This window comes from Salvia miltiorrhiza, chromosome 7, assembly GCF_028751815.1.
Source record: "Salvia miltiorrhiza cultivar Shanhuang (shh) chromosome 7, IMPLAD_Smil_shh, whole genome shotgun sequence".
Taxonomy (NCBI): domain Eukaryota; kingdom Viridiplantae; phylum Streptophyta; class Magnoliopsida; order Lamiales; family Lamiaceae; genus Salvia; species Salvia miltiorrhiza.
The window spans coordinates 40,021,300-40,043,466 of record NC_080393.1 but is presented as its reverse complement, the minus strand read 5'-3'; the positions used below and the strand labels follow the sequence as shown (position 1 = coordinate 40,043,466).

Genomic DNA, 22,167 nt, shown 5'->3' with positions numbered 1-22,167 from the left:
TATTTACAAAAAGGGGTTTTTTTTGAATTTTTAAGAATTATGTCATGTCAAATTTGGACAACAACGAAAGTTGGTGTATAAAATGTAAAATCCTAACTTCACGTCAAATATGAATTTTTGGCAAAGTTTGTGTATTTAGGTGCAATTTTCCCATTTAATAATCACAAAGCAGAACTAAACACTCTTTTATGCTCTCTATTTATTTCCAACACACAGAGTCAATTTTCTAAAAAATATCTCAATATACACCCGACTTCACACTTTTTCTCTTCTCTTTTTTTTTCTTTTTTTTTCTTTTCTCTTTTTTTTTCTCAACATTTTTTTTTATCTTCTCACAACTTTCTAGAGCTTATAAGAGTAAATAGTAGCACAATATCATCCGTTTCACAACCCACTATGAATCACCACACAAGGATCCCCATAAACTTCATCACCCCCTATCATCTAGCTAGAGAATAAAGCTAAATAGGCTCAAACTAGATAACAAAGGATAAATTTTTTTCATTAAGGACAGTGTTTGGGATAATAATGTGGCTAACAAAAGATGGCCTAAAATCATCTCATAATCCTGGGCACAACAGCAACCTCGACACAGAAACCATGGCAAGTTTTAGAAGATCACCACATGCATGACAAAACTCACAACAAAGAATAAACTATGTATGATAAACAGTTATAGCTCAAATCCTCACAGGTTTATTCAACATCCCAAAGTCAAGGTCAAAATCACCCTAAAGTTATGCAAATTAGTTCAAATTATGCTCAACTTATCAAAGAAGATTAAATTCCAACAAAATTTTATCACAGAAATCATCATAAGCCTCTCACCAAAAATCTAATGGAGTAATAAACAACTCAAAAGCATCGCAGCAAAGCACCAACTAACAAAAACAGAACAAAACAAGCAAACTAAAGCACAAACCAGACTCCAAAACTCTACGAAAACAGACCAACACTAACAAAGCAGACTAAGACAAACGAATAAAAGCGAATAAAAGCAAGAAAAATAATGCAAAACATAACCAATCTCCATCCCCCTCCCCCAAACTTATCAAAGAGCAAAAGCTCGAAAATAAATTTGGAGGAAAAAATAGATAAAGGTTATGTGATGCATACTTACAGAAACGCAATCAGGAGGCCGGTGGATCACGGAACCGCCGGTACTTGCGCAAAAGCTCCTCCTGCATAGCCATCTGACGCTCTAGCTCAGCTCGCTGATACTCCTCAAACTGCTGCTGACGTCCGAACTGCTCACGTACATAAGCCTCAAACTCTGTCTGGCGTCGGTCGGCCTCTTGCTGCGCCATCCTCATAGCAATCACGTCGCCACGAACGACGGTGAACTGGGCATCCAAACTACCCATCCTCTCAATCAAACCTGCCATATCGTAGTATCCTCCTGCGCCGGCAGCAGCGCCCTGATGTCCATGAGGGGGAGACACCGCCTCTTGCTCCTCATCTACCTCAACCTCGACTTGTGCTTGCACCCTATGCCCGCCTCTTCCTGGGCCTGCCAGTGCACAATGCGCAGGGGTGTCCAACTTCCAGTTGATCATGTCATAACGACCATTTACCGTAGTGAGCGCAGTGTTGGGCAAGGGAAAGTGATCCCCATCTCTCTGAACAAACTGGAAAGGCGGATGAACTCGGGAAATCACTCGCATATCAAACATCCGGCGGGCATGTAGTAAAGTTTCACCCCTCATAATCGGCCAATCCCTCACCTCACGATAGAAATGTAGAGCAATGGGAGTAAGCATCCCTCCGATTGTAATAATGCCCTTGGTGGCTTTGGCGGCCTTGTATACTTGCTCAACCAAAATGTCGGCGAAACTGATGTGGGTTCTTGTGAGCATGGCATAGATAATGTAAAGATCCAACTGGCTAACATTACTATTCTCCTTGTGAGCGAGAATAGTATGGGCGATGATGCACTGAACTGCCCGAAAGACTGGGTTTCCGATGCTAGCTGCCTTGGATGTGCCCGACGAGTATTCACTAGCTTTGGGTTGCACCAAATTCCGCCACAGCTCCTTCGGTCTAAATCCAGCAAGATGTGTGAAAGCACAATCAGTAGGGCACTCAAAGATGTTGTTAATGGTGCTCATATCCACATCATGCTCCCAATTGTTGTTGAGCTGGAAGGCCATAGAGTCGGGATACGTCGCTGGCATCAATCTCTCATCAAACGTGCTCATCATCTCAAGTATAACTCTCTCGATCGTAGGCCATCCTCCTTCTAGAATTCGGCTCAACCCAATGTTACCAAACAACTGTTGGACATCTCCATAGACCCCCATCTCTTGAAGCATTACCGGGTCAGCATAACGTGTGGGCTCTATCTTTCGATGCCACAATGCCGAGAACTTTGGTCGATCTAAATCCAACATGAGTACCATGCTGTAATACTCTGGCTGATCGGGTGTCAATAGAGCACTTCGCGATCCCGAGGCTCCAGCGCTTCCCTTTCGTTTCTTTGGTGCCATTGTACCTGTTGGGAACCTTATGAAATATCCTAACCCTTGTTTTGATGATACCAAAATTCATAGGACTTATTTGTAATAGACTAGAATCGTTTTGAACTCAAGTGTTAGAGTTCGTTTCTAGTTTAGTTGCGGTGTCAAAGACTGAAGACTGAAGACTGAAGAACGAAGACTGAAGACTGAAGACTGTAGTTACCAACTGAAGTATCAGTTGAAGAATCAGTTGAAGACTGATTATTTAATGCGCGCAAAGGACTGATACTAAAGTCAAGTATCAGTTGAACATTCCTCCTACGACTGATCTTCCAACGTTCAGAGGAAGCCACGTACGCACAAGTACAGCCGCATTAAATGCAGAGATCTCAGAATATCTTATCTCTGCAGAGGTCATTCCTATCTGGTGGTTATTTTTCAGAGATGTCACATCTCCTGTCCATCAAAGAGAGCTGTTTCCACACAGATAAGGAACCTCGAAGATTGAAGTCTCAGCCTAAATTCGAATTGCTCTCCAACGGAAGAAATCTTGAGGACGATTTACGCCAACGGATCTATTCAAGAGTTCTCCTACAAATAGCGCTCGAGGATCACTTCAATCTTCACCGATTCAACGACATAAGCTGAAGCTCTGCCGAAATTGCTACTCAGCCTAAAGCTTAACCGCCCAAAGCTTGAATCGAAGAAGAGAATTCCAAAGCCAAAATCAGTCACTGCTGATTACATACATTCTCTTAGACCCTAGGCATATATCTGTTTACCCAGAAGCCAAAGGTCAAACTTGCTTCAAAGAACTTGTTCTTTGTAAGTATAGTTGGCACTCGTTTAAACCTCTCCCCCATAAGAGTGTTTGAGTGGTTCGGAGTTCAGGAAGGTACTCTGAACTCTGAGTGAAAAGTCTGAGCACGAGATGTGCTTAGTAGGGAAATCCTACGCGAGGTGTGTGGGTGCTGAAGAGGGGTTACTTCAGTTTACGGTTGTGTGCACCAGGCAACCACACAAGTACGGTTTGCAGTGCACCAGCGAAGCACTTGCGGAGTGGATTGTTGGTCTGATCAACCAGCCGTGGATGTAGGAAAGGATTTTTCCGAACCACGTAAAAGTCTCTGTGTTATTTACAGCTTTCAGTTTTACATTCTTACTTGTGCTATTTCTATTGATGAAACTGAACACTGACTAACAGCAAAGAGAAACCTTGATCCAACAACCTGCTCCACCGAGGCTATTTCGAAACTAAGTTTAATTTCCGCTGCATATGATATCAATCTGACTGAACTATCCTCTGATAGTAAGGAAGAGTGATATCATCTCTATCTTAGCAAACACGACTGAAGCCCTTACTTGGATCAGTTAAGTTCCAGCAACTTAACTGATAACTCATTACTGAAGAGCTTTCAGTATCAGTCGTCAACCCTGTTGGTCAAAACTGTTTTCAGTAAAAACAGGAGTCCTTGTTTGCGTACAAAGTTTCGTTGCAACCTTTGACTGAGATCCCTCTGATTGAGGTCAGTAGATTGTTGTAAAAATAGCCTATAGGTGTATTTCCCCCCCCCCATACACCTATTCGAGACCCCCCGGACCTAACAGTACCTACAAAAATTTTCAATCAATTCCAAAGCACCACCTAAAACCAACAAACCAACAAAGATATAGCAATGAAGTCCCTAACTTAGCCAAAACCACCAAAAAGTTGATCACTATTTTATTAGCAATAAAAATAACTGCAACTAACATAGGTAATTGTAGCAAGCAGCAAGTAATCGAGTATCGTATCCACAGGGATTGACACAACGAAATAACTTTTGCTATCCCCTAAACAGACTATAACAGTAGACAGGTAACAGAAAGTAGGATGGTTTGATTAACACTAAACTCAAATAGCAACAAATAAAAGCACGTAGAAAAATCAAATATTAAAGACAACTGATCCTAGGGTAGTAAATTCATTAACTAAATCTACACAATTAATCTATTAATCCTATGTGCCAGTTTAATCCAGTTATGATGAGAGATCACTTAATTAATCAATTACTCTCGCTAGAGCAGCAACGATCGTAGATTAATAAATTCTCTATATCCATTAGGTCTCAAGAAAATCTACTAACTCCTAATAGCTCCTAAGAATAGCTCCCTATGATCCACCTATCTCCGCTAGGTCTCAAGGTTAAGATCATATCATACATTCCTGAATCCGCTAAACAGTTATCTCCGCTAGGTCTCAAACCGAACAGCTAAACATGCAAACTTATTGATCAGATAATTCACAAGAATTCAAGCACCATTAATTATGAATCATAAACTGGAAGGCACAAGGGTATTAACAAATAAATCACATAAATTCAATCAACTATTTACAAACCCTAGAATCAGCTAAACGAAACTAGCCAGATATATTGAAATAAAACATAAACATAATTACAAAGAACACAATTGGAATAACTGAATTATATAAAAACTGAATAAGAACGATTGTAGCGGCTTGAATCTTCAATCTTGATCCAAGCCTTGAAAACTGGAAAGCAATAAAATTCTAAAGCTATAAAACTGAAAAATTAAGTCTAGGAACCCTGAATAGGTAAAAGGAAGACCTATATATAGTACCAGGGTAAACTACAGAGTTTGAACTCGAAAAAAACTTGAAAAACGCATAAAAACGTAAAAAGACGGATGCACAGCGACCCTGCGGCGGGCAGGCGGCGGTCGTCGGATTCTTCACAGCTTTTCTTCATGCAGCGGCGGGCACACGACGGGTGCCGCCCGATCGCCGGCCACGCCGATTTCTCGGCGGGCTGCGCGGCGGTCGCCGGCTGGGTCGCCGGATGCTGCCTAGATTTTCTTCTTCGGTCAGCGGTCGCCGGGCAGTCGCCGGCTGCTCTGTTTCTTCCTTTTTTCGAGCTCTTGAAGCTCGTTTCCTCGATTTTCGCATCCGGAACACTTGTAACTTGATATTTGGATCTTCAACATCCATATGTAGCTTTCAAAACACTCAAACCTAAAGCAAAATAACCAAAACCATACCCAAAAGCAATATCACAAAAGAATATGAAACTTAAACCAATTGATATCACAATCAAGCATAATTCTGGCACTTTGAACACTTAAACACTCCTAAAAACAATGCAAAATGAGTGTTTATCACCATTGAGCATCTGGAGTGATTCGAACCCTCTGTCCTCTTCAAACATTAAAAAAAGTAAAGAAACATAAAATATAGTAAAGGTGTAAAACCCCGTTTCCTCGAGCTAAGTTTAGAATAATTTTGAACTTAGATTTAAGATGATTCACGCCGGATAAAGAAAATAAATTTATTTAATTCCAACAAAAATGATTTACAAAAGCTTTTGTAAATTTAGTTATTGAATTTATATGCATTGCATATTTATTTAATTTAGCATTCAAGTGTTTTTACGAGCTATTTATTTAGCGAACCCTGAAGAATTTTACAGTTCTCATAATTCAACCCTGAAGTTTAATTGTCCAATCAACACCCCATCTCACCCCATACCCTATGTTCCTAATAGCCACCCTATATCATGATTATTTTTTTAGCATACATGCCTTTATGCAGACAATCAAATCCTCCCATATCTTATCAAATCCTTCCATATCTATCTTTACAGCTCCCCAAGACTCCTCTATTGTTTCTAAGATATACAGCAGCTAAGCTCTCCCTCACTTACTCCACCAAATTATTTTCATCGGCTCCCCAAGCTCATTTCACCAGAAATCAAGTATTGAGGTAAAGATTCACAATCATTTCTTTTATCTCCTTGTAAGAACACCGCCCCTTTCGGACCAGAAAAATATTTATGATCTGAACTTTCACAGCAAACAAGCAAAAATCAGAATACCAACTGAAATCCTCGCCAAGGTAACCACTTGACTTTTTCGCCTACCTCTGTTTATACATTACGCCTCTAGCTCCGAATTGGTTTAGCAGAAACCACGAATAAACCTCATGATTTACACAGCAAAACATTTCAAGCATTTCAAAAGAATAACATTCATTTATTCATACGCATACATCAGAACATGACTGTTGTTAAAAGAAAAGAAAAGTAGAAGAGGAGATTTGTTGTTTTTGAAAAATGGAGTCTTGAGCCTTGTTGTGTAGAATCGGGTTGCTGCCCCTGTTTTGGAACAAGGGTCGAGACCTTGCAGTGTTGTGTTTCTGCTGGGTTGAGTCAGTGGGGAGGGAGGCAGATGCGGTCGGCGGCGGTGGTTCTCCTGCTGCTGTCGGCCGGAGTTTTGAAGGAGAGGCACGGCACGGCGGCTCTGCCACTGCTGCCGGGCCGAGGACGAGGAGAGAGAGAGGGAGACAGGGGCGGCGTTGTCGTCGTCTGCCGGAGACAGAGAGGTGAGGCGTCGGGTCGGGCAGTCTAGTGAGCCGAGAGAGAGAGTTCCAAGGGAGGCCAGGGCGCGGCGGCCCTGCCGCTGTCGCTCGGCCACGGTCGGAGGGAGAGGAGAGTCGGAGTCGGCGGACGGCGGTGGTGGCCGTCTGTTTTGCTCGCTGGCGACCGAAGAGGGCAGCGGCCGTGGCTCGCTGCGGCCGCCGGAGGTAGAACCGCGGTGGCGGAATTTTGGCGTGAAGAGAGAGAGAGAGTGAGATGGGAAGGGTGCTGCTGCGTGTGTGTGTGAGTGTGACCGAGAGAGAGAATAGGGAAGAAAGGGGGATGGGATGTTGGGCTTTAGGTTTGGGTTTGAGGGTGGGTTTGACTTGGGCCGATTTTAATTGAGTGTTGGGCCGAGTTTTTGTTTATTTTTGTTTCAGTTTGGGCCTTTACTTATTAAATCAATTGGGCCATTAATTTTCAATTGGGCTCAGTTTATTAAAAAGAATGTTGGACCTTCAATTATTTAACATTGTGGGCTGCCTCCTATTAATTAAATTGGGCTTTCTTATTTTTTAATTAATTGAACTATTATTAGTTTGATTAATTTATTTAAAGGATAATATTATATTATTATTATGTGCATATTTTAAGTAATTACTTATTATATGCTAAGCATGACATGAAATTGCATTTATTTTGCAATAAAAGTATTTAATTGGTTTTAATTATAATTCCAATTATTAAAGAAAGATGAGTAAGAATATTGTTGGTGTTCTTAGCTCAAGAATTTTATGTTTTCAATTATTTATTCATTAAATTTTGAAAACCCGGCTAAGTGAATCATAGAATGTTAAGCACTTCACAACGGCTTAAGATTAGATTCAAGGAGACCTATTGAGAATAGATTTCTTGTAGGCTTTGAACGTCAGAACGATTAGCACTGCTATTCCGATTCAGAGATTAAGTTAAACGACAGGCTTTGCCTATACAGGTGGGCTTATTTTCCAAATGTATGATTGAGCTAATGAGCTTAAATGTATGTATTATATATAAACTGTTTATCCAATAAAATGTTTATGTGCACTCTGCTCTGTTTAATGCTCGCCACAACGAATCAATTGAGGTTCTCTTATGGCCTAACACGTTATTTGAGAATTGTGTACACCGTTAGCTGACTCGGTGGGTTGATCTCCATTCGGGCACTAACTAAGAGGTGTTATAAGGATGCTTGCTGGATGTGTTCCGAAGCATAGAATGTAAGGGCCTGCCTGGGTAGCGTCCCGAGGTCAAAAGTAAACTTGTCTGGGTTACGCCCTCAGTTCAAGTAAATGGGAGAAACGGATCCGTCGGTGGCTAGAGGTCCGGGATCACAGCGAGTAACAGAAATGAGTGTGACATCTGCGCGCAAACTAAGTATATATATATATATATGTATCTATAAAAATGAAATGTTTTAACATGCTTAGAAGTTCTTTCACTTTAAAACCTTCTAAGTCATGTCAAGTATGATTGGATAAACTGTTCTTCAGATTATGAAATGTTTTAAAGTTGCAGCCCACTAAGTACATTAGTACTTAGCCCAAAAATACTTTCAAATGTTTTCAGGTTAATGGCGGGTGATGACGGGGCGGAGCTGAGGCTAGAGTTCAACTCCTTATTTTGACTTCCGCTGTAGAACTAGCCCGTATCTATCTTTTGTTGAGCCTAAACTATTGACTCTCAAGTATTTCGATTAATGAATGTTGGTTATCTGAAGCATGACACTAAACTTGTGATCCTGAAGTTGTTATGTTTGTGGATTGATTCGTATCATTTGAATACCTGTCTTTCTTCATCCAAAGGGGCTAAGCCCAATTGTTATCCCGTTTATTCGGATTTCACAAGGATTTTCCCTTGTTCATTTAGATGATTAGTCGTACCCCAGTTATAGTTATTGTTTCAAGAATTGGGGTGTGACAGAATGGTATCAGAGCATAAGTTTTCTTTCATGTCTCTGATAACCAAAAGCTTTTAATGTTGAGTCTAGATTAGTACCTCTAGACTTCTAAGAAAGTTGTTGAACCTCAGCTCGCCGTCACACTGCCGCAAGAAAGAGGTACGATTTAAAAGTTTCAAAGTTATTAAATGTTTTGAAGGTTTTCAAGAAGTGCGCGCTTTCAATGAATGATGCTATGTGAATTGCTTATCGCTTTCCATATGCTATAAGTTATGAATTGCTAATCGCTTTCATATTGTTATTTTGAGTCTTCGGCTCATATAACCAAGCTAATATCGTGTTAGGGACTACCCGAACCCTTAACGATAGTGTCGTGTTTGGGACTACCCGAACCCATAACGACTCAATGAATGTTATTTCGTGTTTGGGACTACCCGAGCCCTTAACGAATCAATGTACGAATGGTCGAGTTAGATTCCTTGAATCTTTCCGGAAAAAGCAAAGTTTTTAAAGGAATGAGACATCTATTGTCCAAGTGTTTTTAAAGGTTTCAAAAGAAACGAATGAATGAAGGAATGAATGAATGAATGAAAGTTTATGTTATCGTTTTAGGTTTACTGCCTATACGATCAGAATGAAGGGTCCTCTTACAACTGTTTGAGTACCACCCAAGAATGCCTTGGAAATGTTAGTCGTGATAGCTCCGCTTGATCGATTTAAGTAAGGACTGGTAAGATAGAGACGTTAAACATAGATATGTTATAACGTAGAAGCAATGAGATGAGATTAAGGATTCACTTAAGTACTCCACCAAAATAGATCAGTTTCCACATAAAGTATGCCTTTCACAGGGTTATACTATAGAAGCGATATACCTTGTGTATATCTATGTATGTATGTATGTATACATGCGGAATGAGTCTCACTGTTGTGTTGATTTCATCAGTAAAACAGAATGGAAGATGTGCCAAGAGGACGCGGTAGGGGACGAGGACGTGGTCGCGGACGCGGCAGGGGATTCATCCCTGAACAGCCTATCCCTCAAGTAGCACCAGAGCGTACTGCTGAGGAAAAGTTTCGTAAAGAAAAGCCTCCAACGTTTGATGGTCTAGGCGATCCCGCGGATGCCGAGAAATGGGTTAGAGCAGTAGAGCGAATCTTCGGCTACATCCGTTGCGATAACGAAGACAAAGTGACTTGCGCGACATACCAACTGGTAGACGAAGCCGACTTCTGGTGGGAGTCGGTGAGGCGCACAATGACTGAGGAACAATGGGAAAATTTCACATGGGAAGATTTCAAGACTGAATTGTACGAGAAGTACATACCAGGCTGCTATAGACAGAAGAAACAGAACGAGTTCTGGAATTTGAAGCAAAGGGCTGGGACAGTAACTGAGTATGATAGGGCTTTTAACCAGCTATCAAGATATGCTCCACTATTAGTGGACACTGATGAGAAGCGCGCTGAGAAATTCAGGAACGGACTGCGCCACGAGATATCAATCTCCCTAGCAAGTCAGGGAGGTCTCACTTACGCACAAACATTGAGCAGGGCTCTCACCATTGAGTCATTGCTACCAAGGGAGAAAGGAAAAGCTCCGGGACAGTCTGGATTTGTACCACCTCAAGATGGTGGTAAAGGAAAAAGAAAATGGAACGAGAGAACGGGTGGAAACCCTGGTAATGGAAATGGGAAGAAACCATGGGCTGCAAACCAAAATCAGAATCAGCCTCAGAACCAACAACATCAGGCAATTATTAAAACACCTTGCCCGAAGTGTCAGAAACTCCATCTGGGAGAATGCCTGAGAGGAGTGAACGTCTGTTTTACCTGCGGAGAAACTGGGCACTATGCTCCGGCATGTCCAAGGAAGAGAGGAGGAGCACCGCAACAGCCACAGAACCAGGGTCGTGGAGGACATCGGGGGCCGCCCCAAAATGCTAGGGCATATGCCCTTAACCAAAATCAAGCAGCGGGAAACCAAGGAAACTTGGCAGGTATGATTAATGTTTTCGACGTGCCGGTTATAGCTTTGTTTGATACTGGAGCGTCCCACTCTTTCATTTCACATGCTGCTTGTAAGAGATTAGAACTGACTCCACAATTGGCTGAGACAACTTTAGAGGTTAGCACCCCTGGTGGTGGAAGATTGGCTGCTAAGGACATTATCTCGAACTTAGAGCTGAACATAGGTGCTGAAACGTTTAAGGCAGATTTGTACGTCATCTCTATGATAGAATTCGACATAATCATAGGGATGGACTGGCTTACTCAAGTCGGTGCCACGATACTATGTAGCGAGAGAAAGATCTCTTTCCAATCCGTTGGAAAGGAGAAGGCAAGTTTTCATGGCATAAGAATGGGAGGGAGAGTACCAGTAATTTCAGCAATGAAGGCCATCAAAATGATGAGAAATGGAGAATGTCGGGCTTTCCTAGTCAGTTTGACAGGAGAACGTGAAGCAGAGAAAACAATCGAAGAAGTTCCAGTGGTGCGAGATTTCAAAGATGTTTTTCCCGAAGAATTGCCTGGTATGCCACCGAACCGACAACTAGAATTCACGATTGATCTAGAACCGGGGGCAGCACCAGTGTCCAAGGCACCATACAGGATGGCTCCGCCGGAGTTACAAGAATTGAAAGTGCAGCTACAAGAACTGCTGGATCTAGGTTTCATACAGCCTAGCGTATCACCATGGGGAGCACCAGTCTTATTCGTCAAGAAGAAAGATGGTTCACTAAGGATGTGTATCGACTATAGAGAATTGAACAAGCTCACGATAAAGAATAGATATCCTCTTCCAAGGATAGACGACCTGTTTGATCAGTTGAAAGGAGCCGGTGTGTTTTCCAAGATTGATCTAAGATCTGGTTACCACCAACTCAGAATGAAACGAGAAGACATCCCAAAGACAGCGTTTCGAACGCGTTATGGACATTACGAGTTCACCGTGATGCCCTTTGGACTAACGAATGCCCCAGCAGTTTTCATGGATTTGATGAACCGAGTGTTCCATCAATATCTCGATAGTTTTGTCTTAGTGTTTATTGACGACATCCTCATATACTCTAAGACTGAAGAACAACACGAAGAGCACTTGCGCATCGTACTCGAAACCCTGATTAATGAGAGATTGTTTGCCAAATTCAGTAAGTGTGAGTTTTGGTTGAGAGAAGTGATGTTTCTCGGTCACATCGTGTCGACTGAAGGAATCAAAGTAGACCCCGCCAAGGTCGAAGCAGTCAAGGAATGGAAGGCACCATCCAACGTCAATGAGATCAGGAGTTTCCTCGGTCTAGCAGGTTACTACAGAAGATTCATCGAAGGATTCTCGAAATTGGCTAGGCCAATGACTCAGCTTTTGAGGAAAGGGACTAAATACGTTTGGTTTGAAGCGTGTGAACAAAGTTTTAAGGAGCTCAAGACTAGGCTGACTACTGCACCAGTGTTAGCAATACCAGAAGAGAATGAAGGATTCGTGGTGTATACTGATGCCTCGAAACTAGGATTGGGTTGCGTGTTGATGCAAAATCAGAAAGTGATAGCATACGCGTCTCGTCAATTGAAGCCCCATGAGCTAAACTACCCGACTCATGATTTAGAACTAGCAGCCGTCGTGCACGCGCTGAAGATTTGGAGACACCACCTCTATGGAGTTAGGTGTGAGATCTTTACAGATCATAAGAGTTTAAAGTACTTCTTCGAGCAAAAGGATTTGAACATGAGACAACGAAGATGGCTCGAATTAGTAAAGGATTACGATTGCACCATCAGTTATCATCCAGGAAAAGCGAATGTAGTAGCTGACGCCCTGAGTAGAAAGACGAAGGCTAAGTTAGGGTATTTCATTACCCAACAGAAGGAACTGATTCGTGACTTCGCCTCACTCAGTTTAGAGATTGTTTGTCCCCCAGATTCAGTGTCGGGTTGCGTAGCTGCGCTGACAGCTAAACCTGATTTAAGAGAAAGAATTGTGCAAGCACAAAGAGAAGATTGGTTCTTGGAGAAGATGCGTCTAGCTGCAAGAACGAATGAAACGAAAGGATTCACTGAAGCAAAGGATAACGCACTTATGGTTGGTGAAAGATTGTGTGTGCCACACAAAGAAGAATTAAAGAACGAGATTATGAGCGAGGCTCATGATACTCCTTACACTGCACATCCAGGCAGCACAAAGATGTACCAGGATTTGAAGAAAATTTTCTGGTGGAAAGGAATGAAAAGAGATGTAGCGTTGTTCGTAGAGCGATGTCTCGCTTGTCAACAAGTAAAGGCTGTGCATCAGAGGCCGTATGGAATGCTGCAACCACTACCAATCCCCGAGTGGAAGTGGGAACACATCAACATGGACTTCGTAGTGAGCCTACCGAAGTCAGCACGTGGAAACACTGCAATTTGGGTCATAGTGGACCGATTATCAAAGTCAGCGCACTTTCTGCCAATTCAAATGACTTTTGGATTGGAGAAACTTGCAAAGTTATATGTCAAAGAGATAGTACACCTCCACGGTGTACCTGTATCTATCACGTCAGATCGTGACACCAGATTCACATCGCGTTTCTTGAAAAGTTTACAAGAAGCAATGGGCACTCAGCTGAACTTCAGCACATCGTATCACCCTCAGACTGACGGGCAGTCAGAAAGAACGATTCAGATTCTAGAAGATATGTTGCGAACGATTGTCGCAGACAAAGGTGGAAGTTGGGAGGATTTGTTACCTTTTGTAGAATTTGCTTATAACAATAGTTATCAAGCAACAATTGGAATGGCTCCATATGAGGCCTTGTATGGCCGAAAATGTCGATCACCACTTTACTGGGATGAAGTGGGTGAAAGAAAGTTGTTAGGTCCTGAACTGGTCCAACAGATGGTTGAGAAAGTCGACCACATCAAGCAAAGAATCAAAGAAGCTCAAGATAGACAAAAGTCTTACGCCGATAAACGCCGATCGGAGTTAGAATTCAATGTTGGGGATCGAGTTTTCCTCAAAGTTTCTCCTTCAAAGGGAGTTATAGGTTTCGGAAAGAGGGGCAAGTTACGACCCCGTTATATAGGACCTTTTGAGATCCTAGATAAGATAGGCCTTGTAGCCTATAGGTTGGCATTGCCACCCAGTGTTGGAGACGTGCACAATGTGTTTCATGTCTCTCAGTTAAGGAAGTATGTGTTTGATCCAAAACATGTGATTAAGCATGATGAAGTGGTCCTAGCCCAGGACTTAAGTTATGAAGAAAAACCAGTCCAGATACTTGATCGCAAAGTTCAAGTTTTACGTAACAAGAACATCGTTCTCGTTAAAGTGAAGTGGAACCATCACGGGATGGAAGAGGCCACATGGGAACTTGAAGATTCAATGAAAGTCAAGTATCCCCAACTAGATTATCAAGGTATGTAATTTCGGGGACGAAATTTTTTTTAAGGAGGGAGGGATGTAATACCCCGTTTCCTCGAGCTAAGTTTAGAATAATTTTGAACTTAGATTTAAGATGATTCACGCCGGATAAAGAAAATAAATTTATTTAATTCCAACAAAAATGATTTACAAAAGCTTTTGTAAATTTAGTTATTGAATTTATATGCATTGCATATTTATTTAATTTAGCATTCAAGTGTTTTCACGAGCTATTTATTTAGCGAACCCTGAAGAATTTTACAGTTCTCATAATTCAACCCTGAAGTTTAATTGTCCAATCAACACCCCATCTCACCCCATACCCTATGTTCCTAATAGCCACCCTATATCATGATTATTTTTTTAGCATACATGCCTTTATGCAGACAATCAAATCCTCCCATATCTTATCAAATCCTTCCATATCTATCTTTACAGCTCCCCAAGACTCCTCTATTGTTTCTAAGATATACAGCAGCTAAGCTCTCCCTCACTTACTCCACCAAATTATTTTCATCGGCTCCCCAAGCTCATTTCACCAGAAATCAAGTATTGAGGTAAAGATTCACAATCATTTCTTTTATCTCCTTGTAAGAACACCGCCCCTTTCGGACCAGAAAAATATTTATGATCTGAACTTTCACAGCAAACAAGCAAAAATCAGAATACCAACTGAAATCCTCGCCAAGGTAACCACTTGACTTTTTCGCCTACCTCTGTTTATACATTACGCCTCTAGCTCCGAATTGGTTTAGCAGAAACCACGAATAAACCTCATGATTTACACAGCAAAACATTTCAAGCATTTCAAAAGAATAACATTCATTTATTCATACGCATACATCAGAACATGACTGTTGTTAAAAGAAAAGAAAAGTAGAAGAGGAGATTTGTTGTTTTTGAAAAATGGAGTCTTGAGCCTTGTTGTGTAGAATCGGGTTGCTGCCCCTGTTTTGGAACAAGGGTCGAGACCTTGCAGTGTTGTGTTTCTGCTGGGTTGAGTCAGTGGGGAGGGAGGCAGATGCAGTCGGCGGCGGTGGTTCTCCTGCTGCTGTCGGCCGGAGTTTTGAAGGAGAGGCACGGCACGGCGGCTCTGCCACTGCTGCCGGGCCGAGGACGAGGAGAGAGAGAGGGAGACAGGGGCGGCGTTGTCGTCGTCTGCCGGAGACAGAGAGGTGAGGCGTCGGGTCGGGCAGTCTAGTGAGCCGAGAGAGAGAGTTCCGAGGGAGGCCAGGGCGCGGCGGCCCTGCCGCTGTCGCTCGGCCACGGTCGGAGGGAGAGGAGAGTCGGAGTCGGCGGACGGCGGTGGTGGCCGTCTGTTTTGCTCGCTGGCGACCGAAGAGGGCAGCGGCCGTGGCTCGCTGCGGCCGCCGGAGGTAGAACCGCGGTGGCGGAATTTTGGCGTGAAGAGAGAGAGAGAGTGAGATGGGAAGGGTGCTGCTGCGTGTGTGTGTGAGTGTGACCGAGAGAGAGAATAGGGAAGAAAGGGGGATGGGATGTTGGGCTTTAGGTTTGGGTTTGAGGGTGGGTTTGACTTGGGCCGATTTTAATTGAGTGTTGGGCCGAGTTTTTGTTTATTTTTGTTTCAGTTTGGGCCTTTACTTATTAAATCAATTGGGCCATTAATTTTCAATTGGGCTCAGTTTATTAAAAAGAATGTTGGACCTTCAATTATTTAACATTGTGGGCTGCCTCCTATTAATTAAATTGGGCTTTCTTATTTTTTAATTAATTGAACTATTATTAGTTTGATTAATTTATTTAAAGGATAATATTATATTATTATTATGTGCATATTTTAAGTAATTACTTATTATATGCTAAGCATGACATGAAATTGCATTTATTTTGTAATAAAAGTATTTAATTGGTTTTAATTATAATTCCAATTATTAAAGAAAGATGAGTAAGAATATTGTTGGTGTTCTTAGCTCAAGAATTTTATGTTTTCAATTATTTATTCATTAAATTTTGAAAACCCGGCTAAGTGAATCATAGAATGTTAAGCACTTCACAACGCCTTAAGATTAGATTCAAGGAGACCTATTGAGAATAGATTTCTTGTAGGCTTTGAACGTCAGAAGGATTAGCACTGCTATTCCGATTCAGAGATTAAGTTAAACGACAGGCTTTGCCTATACAGGGGGGCTTATTTTCCAAATGTATGATTGAGCTAATGAGCTTAAATGTATGTATTATATATAAACTGTTTATCCAATAAAATGTTTATGTGCACTCTGCTCTGTTTAAGGCTCGCCACAACGAATCAATTGAGGTTCTCTTATGGCCTAACACGTTATTTGAGAATTGTGTACACCGTTAGCTGACTCGGTGGGTTGATCTCCATTCGGACACTAACTAAGAGGCGTTATAAGGATGCTTGCTGGATGTGTTCCGAAGCATAGAATGTAAGGGCCTGCCTGGGTAGCGTCCCGAGGTCAAAAGTAAACTTGTCTGGGTTACGCCCTCAGTTCAAGTAAATGGGAGAAACGGATCCGTCGGTGGCTAGAGGTCCGGGATCACAGCGAGTAACAGAAATGAGTGTGACATCTGCGCGCAAACTAAGTATATATATATATATATATATATATATATATATATGTATCTATAAAAATGAAATGTTTTAACATGCTTAGAAGTTCTTTCACTTTAAAACCTTCTAAGTCATGTCAAGTATGATTGGATAAACTGTTCTTCAGATTATGAAATGTTTTAAAGTTGCAGCCCACTAAGTACATTAGTACTTAGCCCAAAAATACTTTCAAATGTTTTCAGGTTAATGGCGGGTGATGACGGGGCGGAGCTGAGGCTAGAGTTCAACTCCTTATTTTGACTTCCGCTGTAGAACTAGCCCGTATCTATCTTTTGTTGAGCCTAAACTATTGACTCTCAAGTATTTCGATTAATGAATGTTGGTTATCTGAAGCATGACACTAAACTTGTGATCCTGAAGTTGTTATGTTTGTGGATTGATTCGTATCATTTGAATACCTGTCTTTCTTCATCCAAAGGGGCTAAGCCCAATTGTTATCCCGTTTATTCGGATTTCACAAGGATTTTCCCTTGTTCATTTAGATGATTAGTCGTACCCCAGTTATAGTTATTGTTTCAAGAATTGGGGTGTGACAAAAGGTTAGTTTTGATTTTCAATTATTGATGCTTGAATGTATGCATTCTATCTGTTTGATTAAAGGTCTCTTCCATATTATTTTATTTCTTGTAGTTGATGTTGCTACACAATATGATACATCTTGTAGTTGATGCAGATGCTCTAGTTAAGCTGGTCTGACTGTGATCTTGCCTTGTAGATTGTAGATTATGATTTTGAGTTTATCTTTTGGAATTAGTAAATTTAATGGTTACATAAAGATGAAATATTTGGAATTGAGTTTATTTTTTGGCTAAGCAGAAAGCTTATTTTTGGATTTACAGTTGTTCTCCTTAAAGAACACTATTTCTTTGATCTAAATGCGAAACTAATATAGTTTCAAGGAATCAAGGTTAGTTTTTTAAATTAGGAAAAATAACTGGAGCATACTGCATGTTAAAACATATATATAATTGCTTAAATGAGTATCATTGAAAAAGTTAATTGCTTAAATACTCACAAGGTCTTAATTGTTAGATATATATACAAACTATATATATAATCTTAATGGTCAATATTGAATTAGAAAATCAGTACACAAAGAAAAGAGATAATTGCGTGAAAATACACAAACTTTGCCAAAAATCCATATTTGATGCGAAGTTAGGATTTTACATTTTAATACATCAATTTTCGTTGTTGTCCAAATTTGACACGACTTAATTTCTTAAAAATTCAAAAAATAACCCATTTTTGTAAATAATTATACAAAGACCCACTTATGTTATTATTTGGGACATTTAAACCAAAACAAGATATTTCCTTATGATATTTTCTTTTAATCTTTGATTCGCGCCTTAAATGGTTTAAAAGAAAACATCATAAGGAAATATCTTGTTTTGGTTTAAATGTCCCAAATAATAACATAAGTGGGTCTTTGTATAATTATTTACAAAAAGGGGTTGTTTTTTGAATTTTTAAGAATTAAGTCGTGTCAAATTTGGACAACAACAAAAGTTGGTGTATTAAAATGTAAAATCCTAACTTCGCGTCAAATATGGATTTTTGGCAAAGTTTGTGTATTTAGGTGCAATTTTCCCCAAAGAAAAATATAATCTTTTTTTTATACTATAAAATTAGAAGTTTCTATAAAATTATTTTTTGTTCTAAATAAACATAAAGCATAAGTTGGTGTATTGGATAAGACTTTAACCTTTCTTTCAAAAGACTATGATTCAAATCCTCTATTACCCATATCAAGTCAAATTTTTTGAAAAATTCAACTCTGCATGCACTGCCATGGTTAACCGGTAGTTAATCGGTTAACTGGATTAAATACCGGTTCAGAAAGTTACATTCCAATTGGGGTTTGAAAAGCAGTTCGGTATGCGCATATAATAGGGTTCAGAAAATGGTGTAACTTAATGTATTTAGGGGCAATTACCCCATATGCGCATATAATAGGGTTCAGAAAATGGAGTAACTTAATGTATTTAGGGGCAATTACCCCATATTTTAAAAAATAAGTACAATATAGACAATACAGGTAAATAATTAAATCTTATTTTTATGTAAAATATAAATTAAATAAATAAATAAATTCTTATCAAATTAATGTGACTGGATAGATTTATTGAACTTCATGTTTCATACATTCTGACGTCATATTACATTTGGCAAAGAAAATTAATGAGCAGAGTACAGTGTGGGCACCTTTCCAAGTAAGCATTAAGCTTGGATAATGATAATCTTGAAGCTGTTTATACTAAATAATATTGGCTATAATCCTACTAAGTAAATAAATACATTAATGAATAAAATAGGAATGAATCTGGACGCTCCTTGCACTCTATAAATAGAGACACCATTCCACAAGCCTCTCACAAAACCCAACACCATCAGACTCCAATCTTCCCAAAAAAACAAAGATACTAATATTCAGAAATGGCAACCATGGTTAGCAAGAAAAGGTCGGGCTCATCCGACGACCATTGGGAGCCCTTCTCAGCCGCCAAGAAGCACCAGTCGGCGCACGCGGAGGACCCCGCGGCGGCGCTGGCGACCGCCCGGCACGAGTTCGGCGAGCACGGCGGCGTGAACATGTCAATCGAGGCGTCGGCCACGTTCACGGTGATGGAGCCGGAGACGATGCGGCGGATGTTCAGCGGCGAGCTGGGCCCCGAGCGCGACTTCTTCATCTACAGCCGCCACTTCAACCCCACCGTGCTCAACCTGGGGCGCCTCATGGCCGCCCTGGAGGGCACGGAGGCTGCCTACTGCACGGCCTCCGGCATGTCGGCCGTCTCCTCCGTGCTACTCCAGCTGTGCAGCGCCGGCGGGCACGTGGTGGCCTCGCAGACCCTCTACGGTGGGACCCACACCCTGCTGGCCCACTTCCTGCCCCGCACCTGCAACATAACGACGACGTTTGTCGACATCCGCGACCACGGGGCGGTGCGGCAGGCCATGCTCCAGGGCAGGACTAATGTGCTCTACTTCGAGACCATGTCTAATCCTACGCTCACCGTCGCTAACGTGCCCGACCTCTGCAGGATGGCGCACGATAAGGGCGTCACCGTCGTCGTCGACAACACCTTCTCGCCCATGGTCGTCTCCCCGGCCAGGCTCGGGGCCGACGTCGTTTTGCATAGTATGTCCAAGTTCATTAGCGGTGGCGCTGATTTAATTGCGGGTAACTTTTTTCTCCTTTTCCCTTTAATCTGCCTATTTCCATAGCATACTCCATTTATTGCGTATATTGTTTCGTTTTCTCTTCCTTTCTATTGGTTAATACACAAAAGTCACGCAATTAATTAATGTCTCAATATTTACATTTACATGCTTATTAATGACCACATATATATACCTGGATTTATGATTGGCATATATATCACGGGGACTCGATATTTTATTCAAGCACATCTAAAATATATACTAATTTCACCAAAAATACATAAAATTACAGTTATTTACAACCAATCTCAAATATTACTTTGAAATATTAGCTTCGATAAATAAAACTAAAAAATTAATTCTTTATTTATTTCAAAGTCCTTGACTATTTCTATGTAATTTTGCTTGATTATTATCTTATTAAAATAGTGAAATTCTGAGAAACTATATTGTTTATGATAAAAATACTCAATAATACATTTTATTAATGATTCAAGATAAACGCCCCTAAACATACTATTTTAATCCGAAATATTCTTATATCTTTGATGTGACGGATAACGTTTTATATGTTTTGAATGCGATAAAATATCATCCTTAATCAGAATTGAACTTAAAGATCCAAGAGAACGTATGATTCTTTATTTTTGTACTCCATTAACACTCGTGATTCTTGTATTTTTTTGGCTTGGTGGGTCTCATCTCTGCTTTGTTGATAAGTCAAGTTGCGATGTGTGGAATTGTTATTTGATTGTGGGAAAGGGCTTGTCTAAATGGATGGAATTGAATGGTACCGAATCATGGGCGCCATGTGACATGATTGCCTCGTTGGTTATTTGGCTCCATCAGATAATGATAAAAATAAAATAAACAAAACAAGAAATAAGAAAAAGAAAGGCACTGCACCACTTTTGTCCATGAATTTTGTGTGTGTGTTCCATTCCAATGAATCATTCCATATATGCATGTCTCATCATGATATAATCCATTTATTTGGAGACAAGTAGTAAACTTATTCGGATTGAAACAGGGGCAGTATGTGGCCCAGCCAGCTTGGTGAACTCAATGATGGACACCCATCAAGGGAGCTTGATGCTGCTGGGGCCCACGATGAACCCGAAAGTGGCGTTCGAGCTCGCGGGCCGGCTCCCTCACCTAGGGCTGAGGATGAAGGAGCACTGCAACCGTGCCCTCGTCTACGCCACGAGGATGCAGAGGCTCGGCCTCAAGGTCATCTACCCAGGCTTAGAGGACCACCCGGACCACGCTACGCTCAAGTCCATGGCGAGCAAGGACTACGGGTACGGGGGGCTCCTGTGCGTGGACATGGAGACGGAGGAGAAGGCCAACCGGTTAATGAACCTGCTTCAGAACTGCAGCCAGTTCGGGCTCATGGCCGTGAGCTTGGGATACTACGAGACACTCATGTCGTGCTCGGGCAGCAGCACGAGCAGCGAGCTGAGCCAGGATGAGAAGGAACTCGCCGGGATCTCCCCGGGGCTTGTTAGGATGTCCATCGGGTTCAATGGCACGTTGGAGCAGAAGTGGAGCCACTTTGAGAAGGCGCTGTCTAGAATGCAAGATCCGACTTTGTTCAATAAGGTATAGCTAAGGGGTGTGGGTTATATGTAACTAACGGGAATAACATGGCTTGGCCACAGCTACTCTTTGGACTTTGCTGATTATTGCCTTGGTGTGGTATATATGATTTGTGTACATCTCTGCTTTTGGTTATGGTTTATCTTTGCTTGTTGTTAGCAATCTTTGTGCTGTTTTTTTTTTTTTTTTTGATAAATTATACTCCCTCCGTCCCACCCAAGATGCAACATTTTCCTTTTTGGGTCGTCCCAATCAAGATGCTACATTCTTTATTTGGCAAAAACTAACACTAATTAAATATTTTCTTATTACATTCTCTCTCCTACTTTATCACTTTTTATTTTCTCTTTCTTACTTTATCACTAATTAAATATTTTCTTATTACATTCTCTCTTCTACTTTATCACTTTATTACTTTTTCTCTCCTATTTTATCACTCCTTAATATAACTCCTTAAATCTTGTGCCCAAAAGCAATGTTGCGTCTTAAGTGGGACCGAAGGAGTACAAATAAATAAAAAATTTAAAGTCCACACAACAGGAAACTTGAACTGTTGAACCCAAAATCTTTAACCTTAAACATTAACCATCTATCGCTAAAGCAACGCTCTGCACACGTCCTAACGTCTGTTTTCGTTTGCTTCCCAAAGCTCCACTAACCATCTC

The 22,167-nt window shown here is 41.1% G+C and overlaps 1 protein-coding gene and 1 long non-coding RNA gene across 2 annotated transcripts; both read left to right on the top strand.

The window, feature by feature from the left end:
* Positions 1 to 7,743: 7,743 nt before the first annotated feature.
* LOC130992930 (uncharacterized) lies at positions 7,744 to 8,566 on the top strand. The gene is made up of 2 exons (XR_009091490.1): positions 7,744 to 7,802; positions 8,417 to 8,566. It is a non-coding gene; the product is annotated as an uncharacterized LOC130992930 (long non-coding RNA).
* Positions 8,567 to 18,864: 10,298 nt separating this feature from the next.
* Positions 18,865 to 21,664, top strand: LOC130992880 (methionine gamma-lyase). The gene is made up of 2 exons (XM_057917639.1): positions 18,865 to 19,922; positions 20,934 to 21,664. The coding sequence occupies exons 1-2, from the start codon at positions 19,175 to 19,177 to the stop codon at positions 21,509 to 21,511; spliced, it is 1,326 nt and encodes a 441-aa protein (XP_057773622.1). The 5' UTR covers positions 18,865 to 19,174; the 3' UTR covers positions 21,512 to 21,664.
* Positions 21,665 to 22,167: the final 503 nt, after the last annotated feature.

Excerpts from the sequence above, each read along its gene's own strand:
- LOC130992880 (XM_057917639.1), top strand. The coding sequence starts at position 19,175 with ATGGCAACCATGGTTAGCAAGAAAAGGTCGGGCTCATCCGACGACCAT. Across the intron at positions 19,923-20,933 it reads TGGCGCTGATTTAATTGCGG|GGGCAGTATGTGGCCCAGCC; the intron begins GTAACTTTTTTC and ends GGATTGAAACAG.